Below are 27,422 nucleotides of genomic sequence, written 5' to 3' on the forward strand. Positions count from 1 at the left end.
AAAGGCAACTTTATAATTATGTTAAGCATGTTTCGCTCAGTGTTGCAGCAATCTTACAATGTTGCAGCTTATTTTCGCTGTGCTGCTCCGTCGTGCCTCCGTCGTGCACCTAGGAGGCACGTCAAACGATGCAGCGTAGTCCATTTAATAGGCTGGCGTCTCTGATGCCTTGGGACCTGGGGACAGCCCTAATACACACACCGACACACACACCCTCCCTGCGTACTTGTACGTATACGATTACACCCCACTGCTGGGATGTGGGCCTAAAGCCGGCTTTGCACTTTGCACTTTGGCTTTTGTGCTTTAAGTTTTTTAGGGTCTCGTCTTTCACAGCCAACAAGCAACCAAGCAAGCAACCAACCACCGACCCACCCACTCTCCATTCACGCTCTCTCTATGCTCTGCTTGATATATGAAAATTACTTTTACGTCAGTCATATGCAATCGGGCAGCCAGTGCGTATGAGTAACTTAATTAGAAAACTTTCCCTAGCTGACATGGACATACATACATACATACAGAGACGACAACCACACCGGATACGCTCGTGCACAAAGCAGCTGAGCAGGCAGTGGCCCAATCAAAGACAAGGAACTGCATCAGGCAGCTAGCTATGTATTTTTGCCCTTTGGGTCTCTCTGGGCTCTCTGGGTTCTTGGGAGTGGCCATGTATTGGCCTTCTGCTTAGCTTGATGCTCAGCCCAAGCGAGAGCTCATTCCCTTTGAGTATAATTGAGTTTTTTAACTTTTGCACCGATAGCAATCGCTGGCAAAAAGACCTGCTTGGCCGTAATGTTCCTCAGTTCCTGTTGAGTGCTCAAAGAAATCTACGATTCCATTTTGTTAATTAATATTAAAGAGAGCTTTAAGTTTAGTTGGAAATTTATCATTAAAATAGACAGGATTATTCAAGCGGATTATACGAAAACATTTCGAGTCGAAAACTATGGAGAAGTCATTTGTTAAAGCCACCCTCCCGCCATCCCGCCTTAATGGGTTTGCTCTGGTGAAAAGTGTCTCAAATTTGCGAGCCCCTTTCTTATCCAATGGACAACAACCAAACAAATTCCCAGCAATCAATCAGAACATATGGATACACATACAAGCTGGCAGGCAGGCGGGCAGGCGGGCAGGCAGGCGGGCAGGCGGGCAGACATGGCCCAGGGTGTTTGTGCATACTCGTCCAGGGTAGAATCAGTCATGCCAGAAGGGAGATCGCTTCGCGCCATGCCCCATGAACTGGCAAAGCAAATAAATAAACAAACCCAAGAACAATCACAAATAACAAATAACACACATCACGCACACACACACACGAGCAGCAGGAGCAAGGAGTCTTCGGTGCTCGAGGAACGTTTAACTCAAATCGATTTCAGAGCTTTAAAATAGAACAACAAAGAACAGAAATAAAAAACATGAAACGAGAAAAAAGGTCCCAAAAACTGAAAATCGGAAAGCAGCCAAAAATGAATTGAGAATAAGAAAAACACAAATCCAATGAACAAACACAAATGTGGAATCAAGCAAAACATTGGCATTGGTCACACCCGCACACAGATATGTATATCTACAGATAAAGATACAAATACACCAACATATGTGTGTGCGTGTGTGTGTGTGTGGCCAGGGGACAGTGGAAAAGCTCTTACAGTTACAGCTGTACGCAGGCTGCGTTGCGTCCATTTTTTATTAGAAACAAACATCGGTTGACGCTATTGGAAAATGGTGAACATATTTGTCCCTGGACGGCAATTATTGTTATCGTTATTGGCATCGCCCCGACAAGGGATCGGGGGGCATGCTGGACAGCAGACCGATTGGGTTGAAATTTATTTCGGTCTGTCCGAGTAGCTGTAGCTGAAGCTGGAGTGCAGAAACAACAAAGGAAATTGGGGAAAAGGCAAAATGGCAGCCAAATGGTTTCAGCCTGCACAGTTTCCGGTTTTGCCCGGCAAAACGCGTTGCAACGGACTGCAATTGAAGTTGGCCAAAGCAATGTTAGGGGAAGGACCCAAAGCCAGAGCCCGTCCACATCTTCATATGCCCAAAGCCAACAAGGAAACTAAAGATAACAATTGGGCTTCAGGCTACCCTACAACTGGAAACCAGATAGACAAAAGTGAAAGGCAGGAGATGTGACTGCAACTTCATATTTGAAAGAAATTATAAATTAAATCTTTATCTATTTTATTTGCCTTCTCGAATATAATATTCCCTTAAACTCCACAACTATTGGGTATGGCTGTACGAGTATCCCTAGGTTAGAATAAAAGGTAAGCAAAAACCAAGGCCAGCCACAAAATGTTCCGCAGCTTCCTTTTTCCTTTTTTGTTTTTACCTACAGGCGGGGGGGTCGTAGTAGGTGTCGCTGGTTAACTCGTTTAGATCCACATCCACCACAACCCTTGAAGACCACACAGGAAGCAGCACAGCCCCGCCACATTAGAGACCGTGTTTCGGTTTCGATTTCGATTTTCAAACCCAAGATTACGGATTCCCTGTCCTGCCCGCCCACTGCTTTACTCTGTCATTCACTTTGTATCGTTTAGTTCTTTCTCTTTTTGTTGCATCTTTGGTCTTTGCTCGTAGTTTCTGGTCTCTCTTTTGACTTTTGTTGGTTTTTGTGTGTGGGCGTCTGGTGCCCATGCTCCGGCCTCTGTCCTTCGTCCCCCGTCTCCTGTCCCAGTGTTCCCCGTCAGATTGTTGTTTCTGCAAATTGTGCGGTCTGTTGTTTTTGTTAGCATACAAAGATAGCATCCAGGACGAGACCTGCTGCAGACCAGTCACCAGACCATCTCCTCCCCACTCCAGGATCAGGACAGACCAAATCCAGATGAGGGCCTCCTAGGCAAAACAATGGCGTGTGTTTGTTCTCCGTTGGCCAGATTTTCTAATCAGTTTTGTAATTGTTTCAGCTTGTTTTTTCGGCTTTGGTTGGGTCTGTTGCCCCCCAATGCTTTGTATGGTTAAAGTTGTTGGCTCAGCTGAGGGCACGCCCGCTTAACCCAAAGCTGCCATTCGCACTTCAGACCTAGATCTCCTTTGTTGCCATTTTGGTTCGGCCATGTGATGTTAGAGACTCATAATTTTAATTTCCCTTCGCTTTGTGGCTGCGGAAATTCCGTTTAAAGCGTTTCCCCAAAGAACATTTCTCCACTTTGCGTGTAATGTCAGAAGATGTTGCTGATAAGCCTGATTTTAAATCAATTTTTGCCACTAATCACATTCAAATTTGTCGAAAGTTATGGATCGAATTGTACACAACAACATTAAAACTCAAGAGATACCAAGCCAATACCAATACACCTGCAGCGAAAATAAAAAAAAAGGTTTCAAACCCCATTCGAATCCGCTGACCCTGGACTTTTTGGGGGTCACGAAGTACTTCCTTAGGACTCGTAATTAGGCGGCTTCTGGTGCAAATATTTATTTATATTTTTAAATACATTCAGTGAAAGTCTGGGGCGGCCAAACGCAGTTAATTTTGGTGCCCAAATTGGAGGAAAAAAAAAAATGCGGGGTGCAAAACAGAAATAAATAGAATTCAAGCGGGCAATGTGCGTCTTTAATTAAGGTCAGACCGTGTCTCTTCTTCATTCAGTTTGCCTCCCTCTTCGCTCTCTCGCTCTCCCTTTTTCTGACAACCGCTTGTTTCTGAGATAAATTGGTAAAGGGCTGTAAAGCCCGATTTGATAAATAAGTGAGCGCTGTTGCCGCTTCTGTGGTGCGCAGGCAGCTGGCTGGCTGCTCCTGTTCCAGCGTTGCTGTTGCTGTTGCTGCAGGCGAAATCGCAGTTGTTTTGCATTTTGTCTTGTGTCTCGCTCCCGCTCTCATTCTCAGAGCCCTGAAAATGGCCCAGCCGCTGCGCGGCTCCCTTGCCAAGCTCCCACCATCCCGCTTGTAACCCTGTTCTTGTAATTCTGTTTGTGTTTCGCGTTGAGTTGTTGCCCTTTTGTCGGCTCTCGTTAATTGCTGAAGGACGAGCGTATAATTGCGCCAATCCTGTCAGGAGCACCACAACTACACCCACACCCTACCACGAGCACAACAGCCCCCAGAGCCTGCAGTGGATGGGTTGCAAAGAAATACTGCAAACGGAAAATAAATAAATTAAATTTCTGTAAATGTGTTTGCTGGCAAAAGGTCATTTGGTTGAGCTGAATTGCCTTTCAATTTCGAAGGACGATCTCATATTTATTTCATGACGATGCACTGAGACCCCGAGCCGGGGATCAGCCAGGAGCTGGTGCCGATTTAGCTGGCTCTACATTTGCCCTGCCATGAATTTTAACGCATTTTTCGTGCCTGCCATCGTGCACGCCGGTGACCAACGCAACCCTTTGGGGCGCGAATCGACTCTTTTTTGTGGCACATTAAAAATTACATCGCATTACGAAAATTAACCTCAGACTTAGCAACGCCTTTTATGGCCCAGGCAACACGTAAATGGTGCTTTGGACTTTTTAATTTCTTGCCCCATAACATTTTTGATGTGGCCAGGCCAGAACGGTGTCGTGCCACGTTTTGCGCGGCACCCTGAATGCTAATGCGACAACATTGCCGCGATTTTTAATTCCACCGACTTCATGTTCACAACTGCCGCGCTTTTATTCCTCATAATTTATGCAACCATGGACTTGATTTACAAATTATTTATTTCCCCAGTTCCCCCACTTATAATTACATTTGCAGCTTCCACCTGCCTCAGGGCACTGCCGGCCTGTGCCAGTGCGTGTGCTTCTTCCCGGAATCCTGCTACCAACAGTATTGAAATTCTGACATTTCCCAAAGCATTTATTTAATGTGAACTTTGGCATTAATCACATTAAATACTCGGGCCACTAGGCATCGATTTGTTAAAGCTGTGGAAATTTATTTTAATTGCCACGTGTCGTGTCCAGACCATTCTTCCCCCAAATCCATGTGGAAATGGCATTCAATGTAATTTAATGTGGTAATAGGATAATTAAATTTTCAGTTGATTTCCAATTGCTAATCCCAATAGCCGTTAATTTGAAATTCTATCATAAATATGTTGTCGGTTTTCCAATATATTACCAGCTAGGGGCAAACCCCGGCCGACGACCCAAAACGAATCAACAAATATTTTATACAGATGCATTTCTGCATCAAAAAGTATGAAAAATACCCAAAAATGTAGAATTGAATGCACAAATATGTAATGTAAACTCAAACGAATAATATAATACTATAAAGAAGAGATAAAATATGTATGTAATAGAGGGAAGAGATTTGATAGACAATATAAAAGGTGTACATGTGAAATTAAATAAATAATGGAATAATAATATAAAATATAAACATAACTCACCTTCAATTTTACTTCACTTTCTGCTGGGATATTCTCTCTTTTTATCGTCTTTTCTATTGTTCCAAATAAAAGAGAAATCCGTTTAAATGTCATATGTACATTTGTATGTACAATTTTCCGTTTTTAATGCATACATAATTTTATTGCGGTAAATCCATTTAGTTTTTATAGAACTTTCTTGCCGCTCTTTCTTCTTGCGCTAAATTAAATTGTTTTTTTTTTATATATTATTATTATAATATTGTTTTGTTTTCGTTTCACTCGATTTAACTTCAACTCACATTTGCCGAACCCGCCTGGCACCCCTTGCCATCATAATGACCATCGACACTTACACTTGCACTTAACACTGAGTGAGATTTTTTTTCCGCTCTTTCTTTAGTTTTGCGGGGCATTCAACTGTTTTATTTGTTACTCACTCTAACACTGCACTCACTTTTGCCGTAACCGCCTGGCACCCCTTGCCATCATAATGACCATCGACACTAACACTTGCAGATAACATTGAGTGAGATTTTTTTATTTCCGCTATTTCTTGATACTTTCTGGGCATTATATTGTTTTTACTTTGAACTCACTCAATCACTTCACTCACTTTTGCCGAACCGCCAGGCACCCCTTGCCGTCTAATGACCATCGACACTTACACTTACGCACTCTTTCACTCACTTTTGCCGTAACCGCCTGGCACCCCTTGCCGTCATAATGACCATCGACACTTACACTTGCACCATCACTTGCACTAACACTTGCACAGACACTGAGTGAGATTATTTATTTTCGCTCTTTATTAAGTAATCTCACTCTAACACTTCACTCAATTTTCACTCAATGCAGCCGAACCACCATGCTCTCACTCTCACAGAAAAAAAAGCAAAAAACTCAAGAAACTCTGGCCATGCATGGTTCCGTTATTTTACCTCGTCTTCTTTCCACTGAAATTTAACTACAAGAAGAGAGCGTGGGAGGCAACGCTAAAACTGCGACGCAATTGCCATTTTTCGGAAATATTTTCGCACAGAAAAAAAACATTGAAATTGATTTCACACTTGTGATCTGCGATTTTGTGATCTTTTTTTCACTTGTGCCTAATTCTCTGGCTCTCCGCCTACATGGACTTGCACTTTTCTAGCTTTTTCCGCAAATTGCATTACTTTTCTGGAGTTTTACAATACATTTTATCACTATTCCGGCAGACTTTACACTTATGCACTTTCTACAATTATCACACGGGGTTTTTCATAATTTTCCGAACTTTTCCACTATTTTTCCAACACGAAATTAACAAACACGCGCCCGCGTCGGTGGCTAAAATTTTACTCGAAGTTATTTGAAGAGAGTGGCTATGCTGCTGCATTGCGTTTGAGTGCGAATGCTAGAAGGGTGGAGGAAGATGAGATGAGATCATCAGCAAAGAACCGTTGGTCCTCTCTTGATACTGAATATGAAGAAGAAATGTGAAGAATGTGAAGTGAAGAAATGCCGAAATGTAGAGAGCGAGAGCACCTTCGTTAAGCGGAGTATTCTCTGTACATATGTAAGTACATGTATGCATGTACATTGTGTGTGTTTCTGACAAAAGTAAAGGGTAAGCTAGGAGAGCACCATTGCTTAGATGATCTTGTTGTTGGTGACGCTTTGTATCGTTGTTGTTGGAGCCGTGCTATGCTGTGTTTTTGTTGGGACGGTAATGCGAAGTGCGTAGTGATTAGGATGAACTTCGAAAAAGTCTATTCATTTGAAGTGATTGTAGGAAGAGTGCACCTTTGTTGATAGAGTCTACGACAGTCATTGGACTTTCAATGTGAGTGATCTCGCTTGTGAATTCACTGTCTTTGCACTGCACGGTGTGAGGGAGATGGCACCATGGTCGGTACAGAAACATAGACAACAACGAAGAAGAAGAAGCGCATACAATGGAGAGAATAGAGAATGCTAAGAAAACATAGCAAATATGACACCAGCTGTGGATAGGAAACTCGTATTCAAAGTTTCTATAGGAATCACTCAGCTGCTAAGAGTATTGCTTCCACTGGAGCAGAATAATTGCGGTAATTCCGTTATTTTACCTCGTCTTCTTTCCACTGATATTTGAATTACAAGAAGAGAGCGTGGGAGGCAACGCTAAAACTGCGACGCAATTGCCATTTTTCGGAAATATTTTCGCACAGAAAAAAACATTGAAATTGATTTCACACTTGAGATCTGCGATTTTGTGATCTTTTTTTCACTTGTGCCTAATTCTCTGGCTCTCCGCCTACATGGACTTGCACTTTTCTAGCTTTTTCCGCAAATTGCCTTACTTTTCGGAGTTTTAAAATACATTTTATCACTATTCCGGCAGACTTTACACTTATGCACTTTCTACAATTATCACACGGGGTTTTTCATAATTTTCCGAACTTTTCCACTATTTTTCCAACACGAAATTAGCAAACACACGCCCGCGTCGGTGGCTAAAATTTTACTCGACGTTATTTGAAGAGAGCGGCTTTGCTTCTGCACTGCGTTTGTGTGCGAATGCTAGAAGGGTGGAGGAAGATGAGATGAGATCATCAGCAAAGAACCGTTGGTCCTCTCTTGATACTGAATATGAAGAAGAAATATGAAGAATGTGAAGTGAAGAAATGGCGAAATGTTGAGAGCGAGAGCACCTTCGTTGAGCGGAGTATTCTCTGTACATATGTATGTACATGTACATATGTACAGATGTACATTGTGTGTGTTTCTGACAAAAGTAAAGGGTGAAGCTAGGAGAGCACCATTGCTTAGATGATCTTGTTGTTGGTGACGCTTTGTATCGTTGTTGTTGGAGCCGTGCTATGCTGTGTTTTTGTTGGGACGGTAATGCGAAGTGCGTAGTGATTAGGATGAACTTCGAAAAAGTCTATTCATTTGAAGTGATTGTAGGAAGAGTGCACCTTTGTTGATAGAGTCTACGACCGTCATCATACTTTCAATTCAATGTGAGTCATTGATCTCGCTTGTGAATTCACTGTCTTTGCACTGCACGGTGTGAGGGAGATGGCACCATGGTCGGTACAGAAACATAGACAACAACGAAGAAGAAGAAGCGCATACAATGGAGAGAATAGAGAATGCTAAGAAAACATAGCAAATATGACACCAGCTGTGGATAGGAAACTCGTATTCAAAGTTTCTATAGGAATCACTCAGCTGCTAAGAGTATTGCTTCCACTGGAGCAGAATAATTGCGGTAATTCCGTTATTTTACCTCGTCTTCTTTCCACTGATATTTGAATTACAAGAAGAGAGCGTGGGAGGCAACGCTAAAACTGCGACGCAATTGCCATTTTTCGGAAATATTTTCGCACAGAAAAAAAACATTGAAATTGATTTCACACTTGAGATCTGCGATTTTGTGATCTTTTTTTCACTTGTGCCTAATTCTCTGGCTCTCCGCCTACATGGACTTGCACTTTTCTAGCTTTTTCCGCAAATTGCCTTACTTTTCGGAGTTTTAAAATACATTTTATCACTATTCCGGCAGACTTTACACTTATGCACTTTCTACAATTATCACACGGGGTTTTTCATAATTTTCCGAACTTTTCCACTATTTTTCCAACACGAAATTAGCAAACACACGCCCGCGTCGGTGGCTAAAATTTTACTCGACGTTATTTGAAGAGAGCGGCTTTGCTTCTGCACTGCGTTTGTGTGCGAATGCTAGAAGGGTGGAGGAAGATGAGATGAGATCATCAGCAAAGAACCGTTGGTCCTCTCTTGCTACTGAATATGAAGAAGAAATATGAAGAATGTGAAGTGAAGAAATGGCGAAATGTTGAGAGCGAGAGCACCTTCGTTGAGCGGAGTATTCTCTGTACATATGTATGTACATGTACATATGTACAGATGTACATTGTGTGTGTTTCTGACAAAAGTAAAGGTGAAGCTAGGAGAGCACCATTGCTTAGATGATCTTGTTGTTGGTGACGCTTCGTATCGTTTTTGTTGGAGCCGTGCTATGCTGTGTTTTTGTTGGGACGGTAATGCGAAGTGCGTAGTGATTAGGATGAACTTCGAAAAAGTCTATTCATTTGAAGTGATTGTAGGAAGAGTGCACCTTTCTTGATAGAGTCTACGACCGTCATCATACTTTCAATGTGTGTGCTCTTATGGTCATTGATCTCGCTTGTGAATTCACTGTCTTTGCACTGCACGGTGTGAGGGAGATGGCACCATGGTCGGTACAGAAAGATAGACAACAAAGAAGAAGAAGAAGCGCAAACAATGGAGAGAATAGAGAATGCTAAGGAAACATAGCAAAGATGACGCCAGCTGTGGATAGGAAAATCGTATTCAAAGTTTCTATAGGAATCACTCAGCTGCTAAGAGTATTGCTTCCACTGGAGCAGAATAATTGCGGGCGAAAGGCAGTGAAATGAATTTGAAGCTGTCCTGCCCAGTGATCCCGGAGGCCGCACATCATTAAATCGCGTTCAGTGGCCACCGCAGCAGAGTTGGGTGCCCTTCGATTCCGGGCTGCCGGGCTGCCTCACCACAGTTTGTCACTTTGCCGCAAGTGCCTCACGGGCTTCGGCAGCCAGCGCCACAGGAGAGAGAGGCCAAAGAGCGAGGCGAGACCAACCTAAGCTGGCAAAGAGTTATGCTATTACATTTCTCAGCGTGTTTTTCCAAACGTTTTTTGTTTTTCTTCACCCTTGCCGCTCCCCCCCAGTGGGTTTTCCTTTTGCCACCAACAGCTGCCACTTCAATTACATAAAATTCACATTATTGGATGGCAGCGTATTTGAGGCGAGACGGCGTAAAAGAGTTTTTAAATTAAAGGCCAGAGGCTTCCCAGTGCGGCTGCTCCTTCCGTATCTTCGGCCATTGCGGGACATTGCGGTGCCAGAGGTCAGATTGATGGCCCGCTCTGACACAGAGGCAGAGGGCCGCAAACATTCCGGCACTGCTACGGCTACTGATGCCGAGATGCAGAGATACATCTGCCAAGCGTTTGCCAAATGAATGCCTGAGGCCAAAGCAATCGACATGAGCGAAGGAACAACAACAACAACAAAAAAGCTTACAAAGAAGTCAAACATCCAGCAGCAGGGAAAAACAGCCGACCAAAAAAAAAGCGTTGGGGAAAACAAAGCCGCTTCTAATTTGCATGACTGGATAGGTTAGGGAACAGGGACGAACCGGGGACCGGGACCAGGACCAGGACCAGGGCCATCGACAGGGTTGCTTGCCTACAGAGTTCGTTTAAAGTTGCCACGCTTTTCGCGCGTTTACCGTTAAAATTTAATGCCCCGCCACTTGGCCAGGGGTTAGCGCCATTTGGTAACCAAGGCAGAAAGCAAAAAACAAAACAAAAACTGGACCGAAGAAGGGGAAGCTCACGCCGGGAGTGCGCGGGTACAATGCAGTTAAAAAAAAAAACAAAGCAAAATAAAAAGGGTACGTACTTTTAGTGTTTATATTTGGGGGGAAAAAAAAAACAATTAAATCAGAATGTCTGCTAAGCTGCGTTGAAAATTCTTTCTCGAAATTTGCGAATATAAATTCCCAATTGTTGTTGTTGTTTTACTGCTTTCGTTGGGAGCCACGCGCAAAGTTGGGCTCGAGAAAATATGCTTGGCTTGGTGACGGCTCTCAGAGTATAAGGCAGGGCGGCCCATTCCACACAATTAGGCGCAATTTGCATGATAAACGTGCCATCAAACCAAGCCACAAAGAGCATGTTTGAGTGCCGCATATGTGTGGCAGAGTGGGCAGAGTGTGTGGGGCGCAACAAAAGTTTTACAAGTCCTGGTTGAGGAAATCTTTTTGTGTGTGCTTCCACTTAAACGCTTTCGAATGAAGTTTCACGCGTAAAAGCCATAAATAAAAAGACACACCCACCCACATGCTCCACTGCATGGGGGAGAGAGAGAGTGAGCTCCGTGTGTGTGTGTGTGTGTGAGTGTGTCTAACAAATCTGTAGAACAACGCCCAATGCCATAGCGAAGACTGTCAGCCACGCGCTCCCATATGAAAAACTCATTTAACTCATAAATTATGCACTAAAAAACAAATAACTCATCATTTTTATGCGTTCGTCCAAGTTGGAGAACAATGTGAGAGCGAGAGTCTGTGTGTGCGTGTTGGCCTTTGGGTGCGAGTGAGGGGGTGAGTGTGAGTGAGAATGTGAGAGCGAATGCGAGTCGCCTGCATTGTGGGTGACACTTGGTCCATAAATACACTCGTGCAAAAATGTTGCTAGACAGAGTCGTAAAACCGAGAGAGGAGCGAAAACTTTGAGACAAGCAATAAAATCCGCCCCGACCCATGCGGCGGAGCAACTTTAAGTGCTGTAGTGGGGGCGGGGTGGACAAGGTCACAGGGAAAACTAAACGCCGGGTAATTGAAAAGTGTAATTTCAAGTACTTATTGTAAAGTTGGGACAGGCACAAGAAGAGCCCAAGCCGAAATGGGGTAGAAATATCGAAACTATCAACCATTAGGCCAAAGCTGCGCTGCTTCTCTCTCTCTCTCTCTCTTTCTCTGTGTGACGCTCTTCGTGTGTGATGTTTATAAAATGTTTATCGCTTAAGCTTAAGCTGTCGGCTACGAATATTTTGGCTTGTGCGTGTTTACACGCTGATCGGGCGCTGCGTATGATGTATTGCTGTACGCTGGGGTGGGGTAGGGGAGGAGATTTCTGCTTTACATATCGGGACATAAATATAAGCACACTCGAAGCAACATCTTCTGGGGCGGGGCGGCGCAGCCATTTAGCAGTATTTAAAATTTATGACTCGACTATTAAGTGCGTATTAACTGAATGCTTTGTGCATGCCATAAACTTGACAAACACTCGCCGCGGCGAGGCGAGGCGAGTCGAGGCTTTGAGCACATACCACCCGATGATGGAGCCAGGCTAGGTTAGGGGCGGCAAATCAGAAGGAAGTGTGCGATGGGGGGCAGCATATCGTATGACAAAGAGCTCAAACTCGCAACTTTTGTCGCTTTTGTGTAAAAAATGTGGCCACTCTCGTACAGTCACTCACTCCTCACTCACTCTGCCGCTCTGCCCACGATCATGCTGCAAAAAAGTTGCCGCAACATGGCTGCCGCAAAAGTTTTGTGGCAAAAGTTTTGCAAAAAAGTGCAAGTTGCCTTCTTCTCTGTTCTCTGTTACCTGTGTGATGCGATTGAGAAATTTTTTACGACGACAGAATTGGTTGGGCGTTGGCGGAGTGCGAGGGGCAGCAATGGCAGGTGCAATTGGAGCAGAATTGCATTAGCTAATCAAAAGCCGGCGATGAGTGTCGACTTGTCAACGGTGTTGGTGCTGCTGCGGAGAGGTGAGCGGAGAGAGGTAATGAGGGGAGGGACCAACGCATGAATGAACGCGTGCATGCCGCTTTGCTAATTACTCCCTGGGATCCTTTTAATGCGATTACGACGGCTCCTTTCTCGCTTCCAGCCACACACACATACCTGTACTCTCCGATTCTCTGTCGCGTCGTGGGAGTGCGGTCAACTTTGTCTAATGAACCGCACATTAGAGGCAGTGACAGTGGCAGTCGATAGGGAAAGGCGAGGAAAGGAAATGCATGGCCTTTGCCAGTCCTGACTGCCTGCCTGCCTGCCTGCCACCCTGACTTATTGGCATTTCTTTCAAACGCATTTAAAGCGCGCTGCCTGACTGCCTTCTGTCTGCTCTGCCCTGCCCCGACCTATCCTGACCTGCCCGTCTAGGCACGGGTCGGATGGGGCTGCCGACGATGATGCCGCCCTGCTGCGCCATGCTGCCTGCCTGGTTGCAGTTCAATTGAATTTCAGCGTAAAACTTCTGCAGACTGCTATCACACTCAGACAAGCAGCAGCAGCAGCACCGGCTCCCACCGTGTACTCGCATTTCATTTATTTTATTTGGTGAAAAAGTTTTCACTCTCTCGCAGACCCGAGCCCCTTCCCTCCCCTCCCCACCCGTCGCAGCAATCTCAACCCGGTAGCGGGCGTACGGCCCCTGGCCCCTGGCTTATTGTGCCGCTTCATCGACTACGTTTGGTAATTTGCTTTATGTTCGTTTGCTTTGCCGCTGCTACTTAAAATAAATTAGAAATTATTGGAGCATTTTGATGCTGCCCGACGATTGGTTTTCAGTTTTTTTTGTGGTTTGGCCATAAATTCTTAATCAGCGTAGATACAATTTTCGTTGAACTGAAACTCTTACTATACAAATAGTGTTACTGGCAGGAGACTTTTGGCAGAAGAAATAGTACAGAAGAGAAAGGACAAAAAAGGACGATCCTTGCTCATAACATTAGCAAAATATTTGTAGATTTCTCACAGATTCTTGCCATAAAGAGAATATTAGCAAACGCAAGAAAGTGAAGCTTATCTAGAGCTATGTTCCCCCCCCTCCAACTCCGCACTTATTTTCCTATTTACAGCCAGCACTGTTGAAACTTTTTTTAGGGTTTCATCAGTATGTATTTCCTCATTTTTCGAGCATTATTTTCTAGTAATAATTACTTCGAAAGTCGAGTCTATAATTGAATTCTGAGGTTGAAGCAAAAACTGAGTTGCCTTGCCAATGGCAAAGTTTTGCACTGCACAATTAACCAGAGGAGAAGCCCCCAAAGTCCGGGAGCTCTCTCTCGTTTCGGTGCAGCCGAATTGGAGCAGAAATTACGCTCATGTCGGCCCTTGGCGCTGGTTATTATGTGGGTGGTATCTGTGCGTGTGTGGTCGTGTGTGGTCGTGTGTGTGGGTGATCGTAATCAATAGCTTTTGTTATGTTTGTGTTGTTGGTTAGTGGCAGCACTGACAGCCACACTCTCCATAGGGAAATGGCGAAAGCAGACTGCATTGACCAATGGACCAATTTGTATTACCGTAATGAAGAGCATAGCCACTGGGTGTCTCGCTCCTCGCAGCCTAATGCACTTCGATGTCTGCGATGCGACACAAAAATGAATGCAGATTGTCCGGGATGCAGTTCCATTTAAAGCTTAAATACTTCCTGGCTAAACGACAGCTCTAGCACGCCTCTCAGTTAAAGTTCGAAAGTTAGGGAACAGCGTTCGCTCTCCCCTCCCCTCCCCTCCCGGTGTTTGGCCACTGAAGCGTTCTCCCATTGCGGCCGCAATAACAGTGAAAAAATAGGAGTAGTTAGCTTCATTTCTTTGCTCGAGTAGTTTTTCTCCAGCTCTCTCTCTCTCTCCCACTCTCTGTCCCTCCCTCCAGCTGAAGGAGCAACAGAAACTGGAACTGCAAGTGCAACTTCTGCCGCAACTGGCATACAATCCCCACTCTGGAGGAGGGCATACCCGCAATGAGTTTGATAATAGTTTCAAGTTATTAACATTAATTTTTTTCTCCCTCCACCTACCTACCCTCCCCGCGAGCTTCTTCATTGCTCTTTCAGTTTCGCCACCGCATGAGAATGGGATTTAAGTTGGTTTTATCATTGAAAATGTTGGCAAAAGTTCTTGCATAAATTATTTTCACGATAATGCTCGCATTAATGAGGCTTTCGAGCTAATTAGCCCCACCGCAAACATTTAAATTGGTTCTTTCTTTTGTGAACTTTTCAGCATATGATAATTCTATAGCGAATCTAATCAACTGCGTTTTGCACGTCACTGCTGTGCTATCGGCAGCTTTGCAGGGTTCTAGTGGAGGCAAGGACCCAAAAGTCTTATTTTGTCATACGAGTGGACGTCAAGCTGTGTGGACTGCAATGTGGCAGGGAAAGCTCTCACTGGGGTTCCGCTACAGCGAAGCTTTTTTTACCTTTAAGTTTCGACATGTAACAAGTTGGAAGCTTTTTGCTGTACTTAGGATGTGCAAAAAGCTTCCTTAACTGCGGACTTGCAGGCTTTCAAGCAGATTTATCTACCGTTGGTGTAAAATGTGTGAACATTTGTTGTATAATGTAAAAACATAATGTAACAGGACTATATTTAAGAACTGTTTTTGCTAGCGAATAAAATTGCCTAAGGCAGGGACCAACTGTGTCAACAATTTGTCGCTGTACATATCAAATATTTGAATTAAATGAAACTATAACAAAGAACTATTTGTCCTGATGCCAAATAAATCTCAACCCGTGAAATGCTCGCGGAACAGGAAACACACATTTTTCCTGGAACTGTAATGCAATTCTGCTTTCCTGGTAATGTTTTCATCCCACACATTTATATTTAACATAATTCGGGATAGGTTTCATCTAATGCTCTTATCCTCCAACAAGGAAGAGACAGCAACAGGCTGCCTGCCCCCCAAAGCTGTATTTAATGTCTCCATTGACATACGAACCTGGGCAATCAGGTCAGTGGATTATGTTGCCCAAAGAGCGACCAGCAGGGCAATTGAATTAATCGCATTAAATATGGTTGAATCATACGAGGGAAAAGCTCCGACTTAACCATTACACAAAGTTGGTCAATTAGCAAACGCTTTGCTGGAATTATCAACAGCCCGCAAAAAAGTCAATTGAATGTGCCATTAAAGTTGTCACATCAAGTTGTTTATTGTTTATTGAAATATTGTTGAGATATTGTTGTGTATGTTTTAGGTGTATAACTACATTTATTAACTTGTATATAGTCATTATAACATTAGTTTAAAACACTTAAAAACGTTCAATAGATGCGCTCTCTGGTAACTGACTGACTGGCTCTAATAGATCTCAATTGAAATGTTTCTGTTTCTGTTCTGTTCTTAGGTTGTGGGCCAGTTTAACTTGGCTTGGCTAAAACATACATACATATGTAGATGTAGATGTTTAATATGTAAACGTAAAACTAATACACTTATTATCATAGAATGCTTACATCAAAGATAGAATGAAGCTCAAGTCTTTATAGTTCTTTGGAGCAAATTACAAATATACACAGATATTTAGATATGCTACAATCAATATACATATACATACATACAGGATATAGTACATGGGTTTGCCGGAAATGTACACAGTTTTCAGTTTGAATATTTTTATAAACATTGAACAAACATCGAATTTAAACACTTTTGCCGATTAACAATAACATGCCGCTGCGAATCACAAAAATGCATCATTCCATCAACGATCAAAAGTTCACTTTTGAAGCAGAACCCTTGTCCATTCAATAAATGTAGTGCTCGTATGTTACGTTGCACACGATTGTCGATTATCTTATGGCATCCCAACCCATCCTTCTGACTAGCATGTGGATGGGTTTTGTCTTGGATTTTATCTTATGTGTCTACAAATAATTATTCCCACTTTTGCCAGATACTAGGCTCAATCAGGTAGCTGCAAATTGCTCAACTGTAGGCCTGTTGTCATTTCACATAGATAAACATTTCCGATTGCGAGTCGTTGATTCAATATAGTTAATATTTCACCCATTTGTTTAAGTATATGTTCAATATTTCAGTTGCTAAGCAAGCTCTACACACGCGCACACACACACACATACATTTAATTAACATTAATCGGAGGTCTATAGAGTGGTACCTTCACTCAGCTGCAACGTTTCGCAATCCATGGCCTAAACATTCAGATATTTGGTTTCTAAATTTAACATTCATATGATAAAGTTTATAGCCAACATCTATAACTGTTTGATTAGGAAAATATAGATATATATGTATGTATATCTGTTCATTTTGAACTGCACTTTCCCTGTAGACAGTCAGGATTAACTGCCTCCCTGCCTGACGCGTTTCTTTACAAAAATACACTAGCCTACAAAATGTACATGTTTCGATCACTCTCTCTCACTAGCTCTCTTGCTCTCTGATATGCTGTACAACAAATATGTAACTGCTGCCTGGCTCAAGCTTAACTTTAGGGGAATGCAACTTGGCGGATACAAAGGGTATGGATATGTACTTAACAAACTATCAGCAAATTATAATTATAACGAAATTTCCTTCAAGTTTCTTACAGCTAATCGCTTAAATTAACTTTTGCGCTAGCCATTATTAGATCACTTCGAAAGACAAGTGGCCGAAGCGGATAATACAACCCAACAAAGGGTCGAAATCAATGAACAACTCAGCTCGTTGCTGTGCATCTTGGAGATACAATATTAAGTGTACAAGCGTCTTCGTATTTTAGTATTTAATTAGGCCATAAATCACGCACAGCGGCTGCATGTAAATGAGTCCACACATGCCACCCACAAGCACCCTGCAACATCCATCTGCACATTCATCCAGTCATCCATAAACAATGCCGTCTCCTCCTTCGCTTACTTGCCACTCGAGTCGCGTAGGGAGCGAGTGGATGGCAGGCCACGCAGTCCCTTCTCCAATTTGTCAGCATCGCCGGCAGAGAAGCGAAAATTCACGGCCTGCCCATGGCCCTGGCCCTGGCCCTGGCTCACGCCCAGCAGAACGGGCCTTGAGCCACGTCGCGGCCCCAGCAGCTCCACACGCTCCTCCTCGTCCCTGCCATAGCCGGCTGCTGTCGCTGCCAGCGGCATCGAAATCGGTATCGGAATCGGATTTGGGGTCTTCGCCGGGGGCGAGTACTCTGCGGTGGCCTCCGACAGCCGTCGATACTCTCCGCTGCGCGAATGTTGCAGCTTCCAGGAGGCGCGTCTTGTGGTCGCCACACTGGCCACGCTCTGATTGCTGCTGCTGCAGTGCACCGAGGCGCTGGTGGTGAGATTGCCGGTGCTCTGCGACACGACGCAACTGTTGGAGCTGGAACTGCTGCTGGAGATGCTCGAATTGCTGCCACTGGCGCTGCGTCGTATCCGCTTGGATCGGGGCTCCTGGGGCTGAGGTGGCGCCTCAGCCGGCACCGCAGGCGGCGCTGGTGCAGCCATGTGCTCCTCCGGTGGCAGCAGACTGTCCGTGCTCTTGCAGCAGCTGTGATGGCTGGCCGAATGCTTCATGGTCCAGCGAAAATCGTTCGAATTCTCATCGTCCAGCGGCGGATAGATGCGACCAGACCCGCCATTCGAGCCTCCAGTCGGGCCAAGCAAACGCTCCTTGGAGCTGCCCAGTGTGGGATCTGCCGGGGAGATGCACTCCTCGATGGTGTTCAGTGGCGATATCTGAAGTGTCTGTTTCTGCTGCAGCAGTTCCATTTCGCTCTTGATGGCCGGCTCGATGCCCAACAGGCCCAGCACCAGCCGCGGATTGGCCAACACGAAGCGCTCGAAGGTGGGAAAGTCGATGCGATAGAAGTCCGTCTGGGAGCTGCGATTGGCCGTCGTCCGTGGCGGCTCGCCACCGCTGCTCGCTGTCGTCTCTGTCGCGGGCTGCTCCGACTTTGAGCTGCCCGGCAGCTGCACATCGCGGCCCCAGACCTCGGGCGGATGCGACGTGCTCCTGTGCATGGGCGCCGCCTCTGCGGCACCATTGGGCAGGTGTCCGCCCATCAAGTCCAAGCCAGCGGCATCCGCCAGGCCCAGGCCGGCGCGTGCGGCCAGCCCGCCGCTAATGTTCGGTATGGAGCGGGCCGGCTGGAATTTCAGGGAACTGTGCGAGGTCATGGCCGTCGAGGTGAAGGCCATCTCCTGCAGCGCACTGATCGCATTGCGAACCTCCACGCTCAGCTGGGCCACGTCCTGGTGCAGGGTGGACACCTGCGAGTCCAGCCGCTCCAGCGATGGCCGCTTGGCCACGCCCGGCTCGTCGCCTTCGGTGTCGGGCTCCTCGAAGGAGCCACGGTCCAGGCTGCAGGCCGCATTGAGATTCCTGTTCCGCTTGTTCGTCTCCCGCAGCGTGATCAAGGAGCGGCCACGCTGGTTCAGCCGCTGATTCCGTGGACTGCCGGCCAAGCCCAGCAGTGGCGATCGTGTTGCATGCAGCGGGGAAGCGTTGCTTACGCTGTGCAGCGGCGAGGGTGTTGCCCCGCTGGCTGGCACTGCGCCATTCTCCTTCTCCGCGGCGACCTCCTCGCCCTCTTCGCGATTCTCGTCATCCTCGCTGATGCTGGGCAGCGGAAAGGAGGGTCCGATATCCGAGTCCTGATTCTCGTAGCCCTCACGCAGATTGTAGGTCAGGTCATGCTGAATGTCATTCGCGAACTGTTGCTGGTACTCCGGATACAGACGCAGCACCTCCACCAGTCCGCCCATGTGGATGCACTTCAGGTCGCAGTAGGTGAGCGCCTGCAGGGCGGGTGGAACCCAAAAAAGAAACACACAAAATGAGTCAAAAGCCGTTTGGCGCTAAGCGATTAAATACTTGGGCCTGCAGGGTTCTGGATTCTGTGTCTGGAGTGGGTTCTGTGTGTCTGGTTGTGCGCCGGAGGCGTGGAAGGCATGTTTGTGCCCGTAAACAAGATACAAAAGCTGAAACAGCGGGGCATATAGGATAGCAGTAAGGAAGTATTGGATTCCTCACTCATGACAGGGGAACCAAAGGAAAGTGAAGTCAACGCTTGGAGCCTAAAGAAGTGTTCCCTTTGGATGGCTAACCTCAGCATTAGCTGTGGGTATTGGCACCTATCTATACGTAGCTTTTCGTGGGTACTCATCAGTCGACTCCTGCCGTCGCACATTTTAATGTTGACGCCGCGGCGTCTTGTATTCATTACAAAGTGAAGAGCGCCATCTTGGCGTTTACACACTCTCTCGCACAGGGCTGCGAGGGGTACCGCTTAAGTATCACTCTTACGACCCATGCCCCCGAGTTGTTGCCAACATGAAGTGGCGCCCACGAGAGGGGGGAGCAGGAGCAGGAGCTGCTGCTGGCAGCTGGCAGCTGGCTTCTGCGAAAACACACTCAGAGCATGTCTGCACTTTATTTTCGCGTGGCAGACATGCAAATAAACAGGAGATAAAAGCACAGGTAAGGATAAGCACACAGAAAAGGAAGACCGAACATTTTGATACACTTGCAGCTCGAGCCACAAGAGGAACCTGTGCTCAAGTCTTTCTTATGAACATTTGCCGCAGCTTGCCACAGTTATACCCGCTGAATGAGGGCATAGAGGAGTCTCTCTCTCTCTCTCTCTGTCTCTTGCTCAAACTGTGTATAAATTAAACATTTCTCAACTAATTAGGCTAAAATCAAATTGGAAATTTCTGCGCTTTAAACATTTCTCAGAGAGAAACCCCCACTCAGGCCAGGCAACATCCACCAATACCCAGACAAAAGTGGATGGCAATTAATTAGGCGTGAAGCTTTAGTAACCTGAACCGACCCAAGATTATTGCCATAATTTAGAATGGCGAGGCCGAGACCGAGGCCGGTCCGTGGGGGTGGACAAGCATTTAAGCCCCATTGAATTTGTGCTCGCAGAAAAAGGAAAGAATTCTGCGTAAACTGTGTGCTGTGCAACGATGTTGAAACGAAACTCCTGAAGCAGTACCAGAGGCTACCGCAGTGGGCGGCAGGAGCAGCATTGCGTTCTGTGACAAAGCCAACGACAAGCGAGATGAAATTGCAGTCCCCGGATTCAATGTAGATCTTAAAACAGCCTCGACAACGGTAAAACAAATATAATTAAAGGGCAGGCCAGAAATAGACAGCGTGGGAGCGTGGACAATATTCCACGCTGCATTCATTGCTAAATAATTTAATTTAATAATCTAACAAACAGAAAGCCAAATGTGCAAGCTACAAGCAGCTCCCCTCATTGCCATTTTTCCCCACGCTTTTCTCCCTCTTTACAGAAATGAACCAACGAAAGACATAAAAATAAGTTATATTTAATTACTGCATCCACTCCCCCATAGTCACACAGATGCCACTGCCACACACACAAAGGGGTAGATGAATATGAAGGAGACTTTTACTTACCTTTATGTCGCTGCTGCTGCGTACGACAACATCCTGGCCAGCACTGTTGGTGGTGGCGGTCATCTGGCCATTGCTTGTGGCCACCAGGTGCACGTTGATGTCGGAGCCCACCAGGTCGCCCTTGCCTATGCGAGAGAGAGTGTGATGAAAGGTCAATCGCGTTAAGCGGGGCCACAGCCAGCACAGGCACCGCCGAATCAATGAGCATAAAAATAGAGCCTGCTAGGGGCATTTGTCTAGGGGGCCCAAAGTCGATTTCAATGTCAATCTGGCAGTAGATGATGACAAGGACGATGCCTGCCTTGAATGTATAAACAAGCAGATGACTCCCGACTTCCCCCCACAAAAGTGTCGAATGGAATGCAGTCACGGGTACGGGTACACGTGGCAGAACAGTCACAAGTGCCAGGAGCGAATGAACTGACAAAAGTTCAATAAACGCTCAAAGTCGAAACATAAACAGAATGAAAATTTGTCATAAAACGAAAATCAAACAAGGGAAAAATGGCAGAAAGAAATGCTTAAACAAGTAATGCCGGTACATAAGATAATTAATTAAATAAAAATGACTCGAAACGCGAGTAAATATTTGGCAGATAATATTAGACAGTGGAAATACCAAACAAAATTCTCATAAAAAAAGAAATTAATTTAAACTGCAGGATACTTTAGAATCCCCCTTAGTTCTGTTGTTCCTCTGACAGTTATAAGGAATACTTTTGAGGATGAAAAACTCACCCAATATAGCCACAACCATGTCGTCCTTGATCACCTCCATGGAGCCATTGCACAGATAGTAGATGTAGTTGAGGGCATCGCCTTTGTGGATTAGATATTCGCCGGGTGCGCAGAAGTTTGTCTTTATGTGCAGCGACAGCAGCTTGAGGCAGCCCTGCAATGGGACACACACACAAACGTAGAGTACAAATATGTATAAATGGATTCGAAGCTGGTCAGCTCGAGGAATTGTTGGTTCTTGTTTGGGGTCGACTGTTGGACTGGCTGGATGGCGGTTGCAAGCATTAAGCTCAGCGGTTGCCGCGCTTTATTTGCGCAATGAAACAAAACGACAACAGCTGTGTCCTTGCCCTGAAATGTCCTGCGGTCGGCAGTCCTCCCCCACCCCGTCTACAATAAGTGGCTTAAAGCGCGCTTATAACTGTTGAGTGGTTTTTATTTGCACAGCCTTTGCCTTACTGAATGGGCTTTATAAATATTTCGCACTCCCCCTTTGGTCTGCTTTTTGTTTAGATTCGTTTTGTTGGCGCTCCATTTTATTCAAGTCGGCGCTCCCACTAGTTGAACAATTCTTTTCCCCTTTTACTCTTTAAGAAATTCCCCATTTAAGCTAGACATCACATTTCTGTCCATCCTTCGGCAGTTCGGTGCTGAACACTGAACCGTAAATGAGAAATCAATTACTCAGTGAAGGGCAGACCAGAGGTAAGGCACACAAAACGGAGCTTAACGGCACGGGCGCACCTTTTGCGAAAATCGTTTCCATCAGCAGCAGCATGAAAAACACTCGCAAAGGACCCATCCCATCCCAGCCCATTCCCATACCATTCGTAGGTAAGCTTTCAGAGGTTGACAAGGGTATTGACATTGGGCATTGGAAACTACTCGAATTCGGCGAACTTTCTGTTGCTGCACTCGGATTTTTGCGTACATACAAATTTTGCCTAAAACCTTTTTCATGCTCCGCTTCAGACGCTGGCAGACGCCGACCGACTGGCTGTGCCAAAAGGCCAGCCACACGCACATAAATTTGATGTGCCAGAAAGTTTACCTGTGACCAGAAGTCGCTTTATGCCTACATGCGAGTATGTACATATACATACATATGTACATATGTACATACATAAGTACATATCTCTCGTATGTGTGCGTGCATGAGTGTCTGGGCGACAAGGAACGAACCGAAGGCAAGCCTCAACATTTCTGTTAAGCTCGCAGTTAACTTTTGACTGCTCCAGAAATCCCCTCCAAAGGGCCGTGCGGCTCCGCTTTTCTGATTATTTTGCCATCGTTGCCATTTCGTTCCATTTGTCTGGCCCGAATCGCTTTCAAAGCATCCTACGCGTCGACCCCTGAAAGAAAGTATTTCCATCTCATCCCCCCCACTTACCTGCGAGGCAGCCTCGAATATCGGTAGCTGTAATATTTCACGATGTAGATGCATGGATACGTCGCCACGCAGCTCTTCGGGAAATTCGCGTAGAGTCTGCAAAGAGGGGGCAAAAGAAAAGGAAAAAAATAAATATGTACATATGTATGTATAAAAATAATAAGAAGCAGGTATAAGCCCGCTTCAAGCTCTCAAGTGTAACAACATGTGTATGTATGTATGTATGTGAGAGCGTCAAGCAGTACAAGTGAAAATTGAATTGCATGAAAATTGTGAGGGAAATGTTTGGCATCATTTTACTCGGTCACCAGGGAAATGTTGAGCTTTCGCTTACCCATATTGTTATTTATCTGTTATACATATATACATTTACATTTACATATATATTCCGAACAAGAAGGGAAAATGAAAGCAAACGAAAGACGAACGATGGCTTGCCCATAGGTACACATTTAAAACGCTGCTCCGCGATTCTTGCATTTGTTTTTATGTCTCACTTAAAGCGCGTTCAGATGCAGTTGTCTTATCTCTAGATCTTCCCATCATTTTTATACCTGACTTCCATTCTGTTTGTCTCTCTCAGCTACTCCCACTCCCACTCTCACTACTCTCATTGCGCTCTGCGCTTTGTCACCAACAACAACATAAATGCGCCTCTCAGTGCAGTCGCTCTCTCGCTCTCAGCCCAAGTCCGCAGCAACGTGCGCAACTCTGTCGTGAAGCATAGCTAGCAATAACCAACGGGACTCTCGCTCTCCCATCTGCCTACATTGTTGCTGTCTCGTTTCTTTAGCTTCTGAGCTTATGCTGATAATTATCAGGTAGATGGATCGTTGTACGAGGAATATTCATGCTTGCAGGGGCAATCTGGCATTCTTACATCTCCCCACCTTCGTCGCTTTTGTGTACTTTTGTGAATTCCTTTTTCAACCTGCTCGAGCGTGCTTACGTTTTCATTGCATTCTCCTACTAATTAGAAATATTTCTCAATTGAAATTTCCAAAGAAATATTGATTGTCGATAACAAAACATTCCGCAAATGACATTTACACAGAATTCCGGCTCTGCAATCGTTTGGGGCCTGAGCATGAGCACGGCTAAATTGATACTTCTACGGGGCATTAAATTAAAATGCAATCAATAAATAGTTTCACAACTCGTGCACGCACGTGCGAATTATAATTAACCCCTAATACGCATACATCTGGTTGGCATTTTCAAAGAAATAGGATTGGGGCATGACCACAGGCCAAACAACAACAGTGCAGGCCGCCATCGAATTCCATTTAAGTCGACAAACAGTTTTAGAATTGTTCTATGTTTGCACTTCAATTAACACAAAATGCTAAGTATAAATCAAAGCCACGTTCAAATATTAATTAAAAATTTACTCTCTGCATGCAAATACTTCGGGAAAATTAATTTTTGGTCACTTTTCCACCCAAAATTGTATGGGAAGCGTAACGAAATATTCGAAAGAGGTGGCAGAAATTCGGGGTAGCCACGCGTAACTAAGCGGGGAAAATGTTTGCAAGTTGTTTACGAGAATTTGCCGTGCTTCTGCTGCATTCTTTGAACACCCTTTCAGGGGTCATTATAATTCTGTATTTAAGGGAGAATTTCATTCCATTCCATATTTTTGTAGCTGTACGTAGCTGCCACACAAGAATATTTATCATCGAAAACCACGCATCGGCAAAGGGCATCTTCATCTTCGTGGTCCAGCGGCAGCCTTCAGTTGTTTCCTGTTTTTGGGTGTTTCTGCTTGCCCCCATAAGGTCAATTCGCTTGGAATTGTTATTTATTCGCTGCCCTCTGATTCAGTGTGCAAGGAAGTGTAAAATATTCTACATTAATTGCGCACACACCCACAGACCGGCGCCAAAGGACGAAGCCGAATACCAAAGCCAAGGAAAGTGCTGGAGTTTGCGGCGGGTGTTTAAAATGTTCGCATGCCAGAGCACAGCGGTGCGGCAGGGGCAAGGGTATTCTCCTCTGACGCTTTGCCAGTTAATTTTCATGCGCAATAAATTAACAATTTAATTTACTGCCACCAGCCTGCCAGCCACTGTGCCCCCGCCACTCCCTCTGCCCCATTTTGTTGGCCATAATTTGTGAACTTCATCGGTGCATGTGTGTTTTGCAATGTAATTACATTAAATATAATTCAAACTTTTGTTACAAATTTAGACTTTTATTCCTGGTTGAACTTATTTCCTTTCAAACGGCAGTTGATTTTTAATCAACCCAAAGCGCACATATCCATGGCACTGTCCAACTGTACCTTTTGAGGTGCGCTGACAGGCAGCGTCGAGTGCTCTGGGTGTGCAATCTTCAAAGGCTGTCCACGCTAATTAATTAACTGCCCCCGAGCCCCGAATGTGCACTGCACGTGCTCGCTGGCCGGGCCAAACAGACGACGGCTGAGCCGCCGCTGTTGTGGCGTTGGAATTATTTGAAGGGTCTTTAATTAAAGCCATTACCAACAAGGCAGGCAAAATGTTGTTTGCCATTGCGCCACTGAATTGTGCTAGCAATTAGCAAGGGCATAAAGCTCTCAGTTGGAGCTGCAGTATGTCATTTAATAGTGTCGCAAAAGTTGGGCCAACAAAGTTGCTGCAGCTGTCAGTCACTCAATAAAGTCAGCTAAAAGTCAGACAACATTTGACCAAAGTTGGAGTGAGTTCAAGTTCAAAAAAGTTATGAAATGGCAGCAGCTACTATCAGTATTGATTGCCCATGAAGTCGTTTCCCTTATCCCTGCAGAAGAGCGAGCCCACAGCTTTCAGAGTTTTAATTAAAATATAGATTCAGTTGCCGAGATTCCACTCAAAAGGCGACACTCGAACAATACAATTCGATATTTAATTTCGGTTTTGTAATGAGTGACAGCCGTGGGCAGCAATGGAATTCATGTTAAAATACCTGCCAGCTGGCAAGCTGCCGGCTGGACATCAGTGACGTGGATGACCAATCAAAGGATGACCGAGCCATTTGCCATTTAACCCACTGGCAATCAATAAGTCACACACAGCCACAGCACACACACACACACACACACACACACACACACACGAATACATATGATTGTGTGGTGTATATTGTGAGTGCGAACCCTAGGGGAATTTGCTTAATTAAAGGCCCAGACGTATACACATATATTGGAAATGCTTGGGGCCAGCCACAAGTCCTAGCTGGGGGTCTGCTCCAAAGATTTGCCGCTGCGTCGACAACTTTGCCAATCATTTCTTTTTGGGGGGGAAAGCGAAGTTATAAATGATTTACGAGACACATGACGAGAGAGAGATATACCCATGAGACCCAGGGCTTACCTCGTATATATCAATGCCGTGGCTTAGTGACCAGGATGTCTGGAAGTAATCCTCAATGCGCTGCTTCAGCTCCTTGGGCATCTGCAAGAAGAAATCACAAAACGTTTAATTGGGTTTCGCTTACGATCATGACGTTCAATGAGGTACACTTTCTTCTAGCTCTATCACTATTCATCTCCGCCACTCTCCTTCGCCACTTTTCACTTCATTTGCATGCATTACGCGGCTATGAGCCGCACAAATGCGCTTAATTGTGCAGCACATTGCGTATACGCTGCCGCGGGCGGTAAGCCACCCCCCACACAGAGCCTGCCTAATGGAGCAACGTGCAAGTTTGTCCTATCATCAACAGGTTGCAGTGGCAGCCACACACACACACACACACACACACACACCAGATGGAGCAGCTTCAGTGCAGAATGCTGGAATCAGCAATTCATGGCCTTAAGGCAAACCCTCTCCACGCTCTGCTGCCGCCGCTGCTGCTGCTGTGCCCAACGTGGCGTGGCATATGGAAAGTGTGCACTGCATTTTAATAAAAACCCATCGAGGGCACTTCTAGGGCAAGTCCTAGTGGCGGGTGACTGGGAGCGGGACCCTGGGGTACACTCATTTCCTGTGCGCGTGCGATTTCAGCTTGAGTGTCTTTCGATGTTCCTGAAAAACTCATTCCCGGATATGAGTTGTGGGCCTTCTATGCCAGTTGTTTTTCGATTTCTATGTGCAGTTTACGCTCCTCTGTTTATGTGTTGTATTTCCTTTAAACTCACATTATGCAATGCCACAAAATCCTTGAGATCGCGCCACTTGCTCTCGTACAGGGATCGCCGGGAGTACATGCGTTGAATGATGGCCGTCACATTACCAAAGACCACGGCATGCATCAGAGCTGAAGAAGGGATAAATAACA

General features: G+C 45.3%; 1 protein-coding gene across 5 annotated transcripts in view; it reads right to left on the reverse strand.

Annotated features, from left to right (window-relative positions):
- Window positions 1-16,150: 16,150 nt before the first annotated feature.
- The window catches only part of LOC117891854 (potassium voltage-gated channel subfamily H member 8), a 60,250-nt gene continuing 48,978 nt past the window's right edge, over window positions 16,151-27,422 (reverse strand). For 2 of the 5 annotated variants that reach the window (XM_034797610.1, XM_034797611.1), the window contains 6 exons: window positions 27,283-27,401; window positions 26,513-26,593; window positions 23,181-23,276; window positions 21,791-21,944; window positions 21,053-21,177; window positions 16,151-19,416 (listed from right to left, as the gene is read on the reverse strand). In XM_034797610.1, the coding sequence (XP_034653501.1) occupies window positions 17,542-19,416; window positions 21,053-21,177; window positions 21,791-21,944; window positions 23,181-23,276; window positions 26,513-26,593; window positions 27,283-27,401 (2,450 nt within the window). In that variant the 3' untranslated portion in view covers window positions 16,151-17,541. Of the gene's footprint in view, window positions 19,417-21,052; window positions 21,178-21,790; window positions 21,945-23,180; window positions 23,277-23,514; window positions 23,534-26,512; window positions 26,594-27,282; window positions 27,402-27,422 lie in introns of those variants that run through there. The other 3 variants (XM_034797609.1, XM_034797608.1, XM_034797612.1) reach the window with 2 other exon arrangements.

Source organism: Drosophila subobscura, chromosome E (assembly GCF_008121235.1).
Source record: "Drosophila subobscura isolate 14011-0131.10 chromosome E, UCBerk_Dsub_1.0, whole genome shotgun sequence".
NCBI lineage: Eukaryota > Metazoa > Arthropoda > Insecta > Diptera > Drosophilidae > Drosophila > Drosophila subobscura.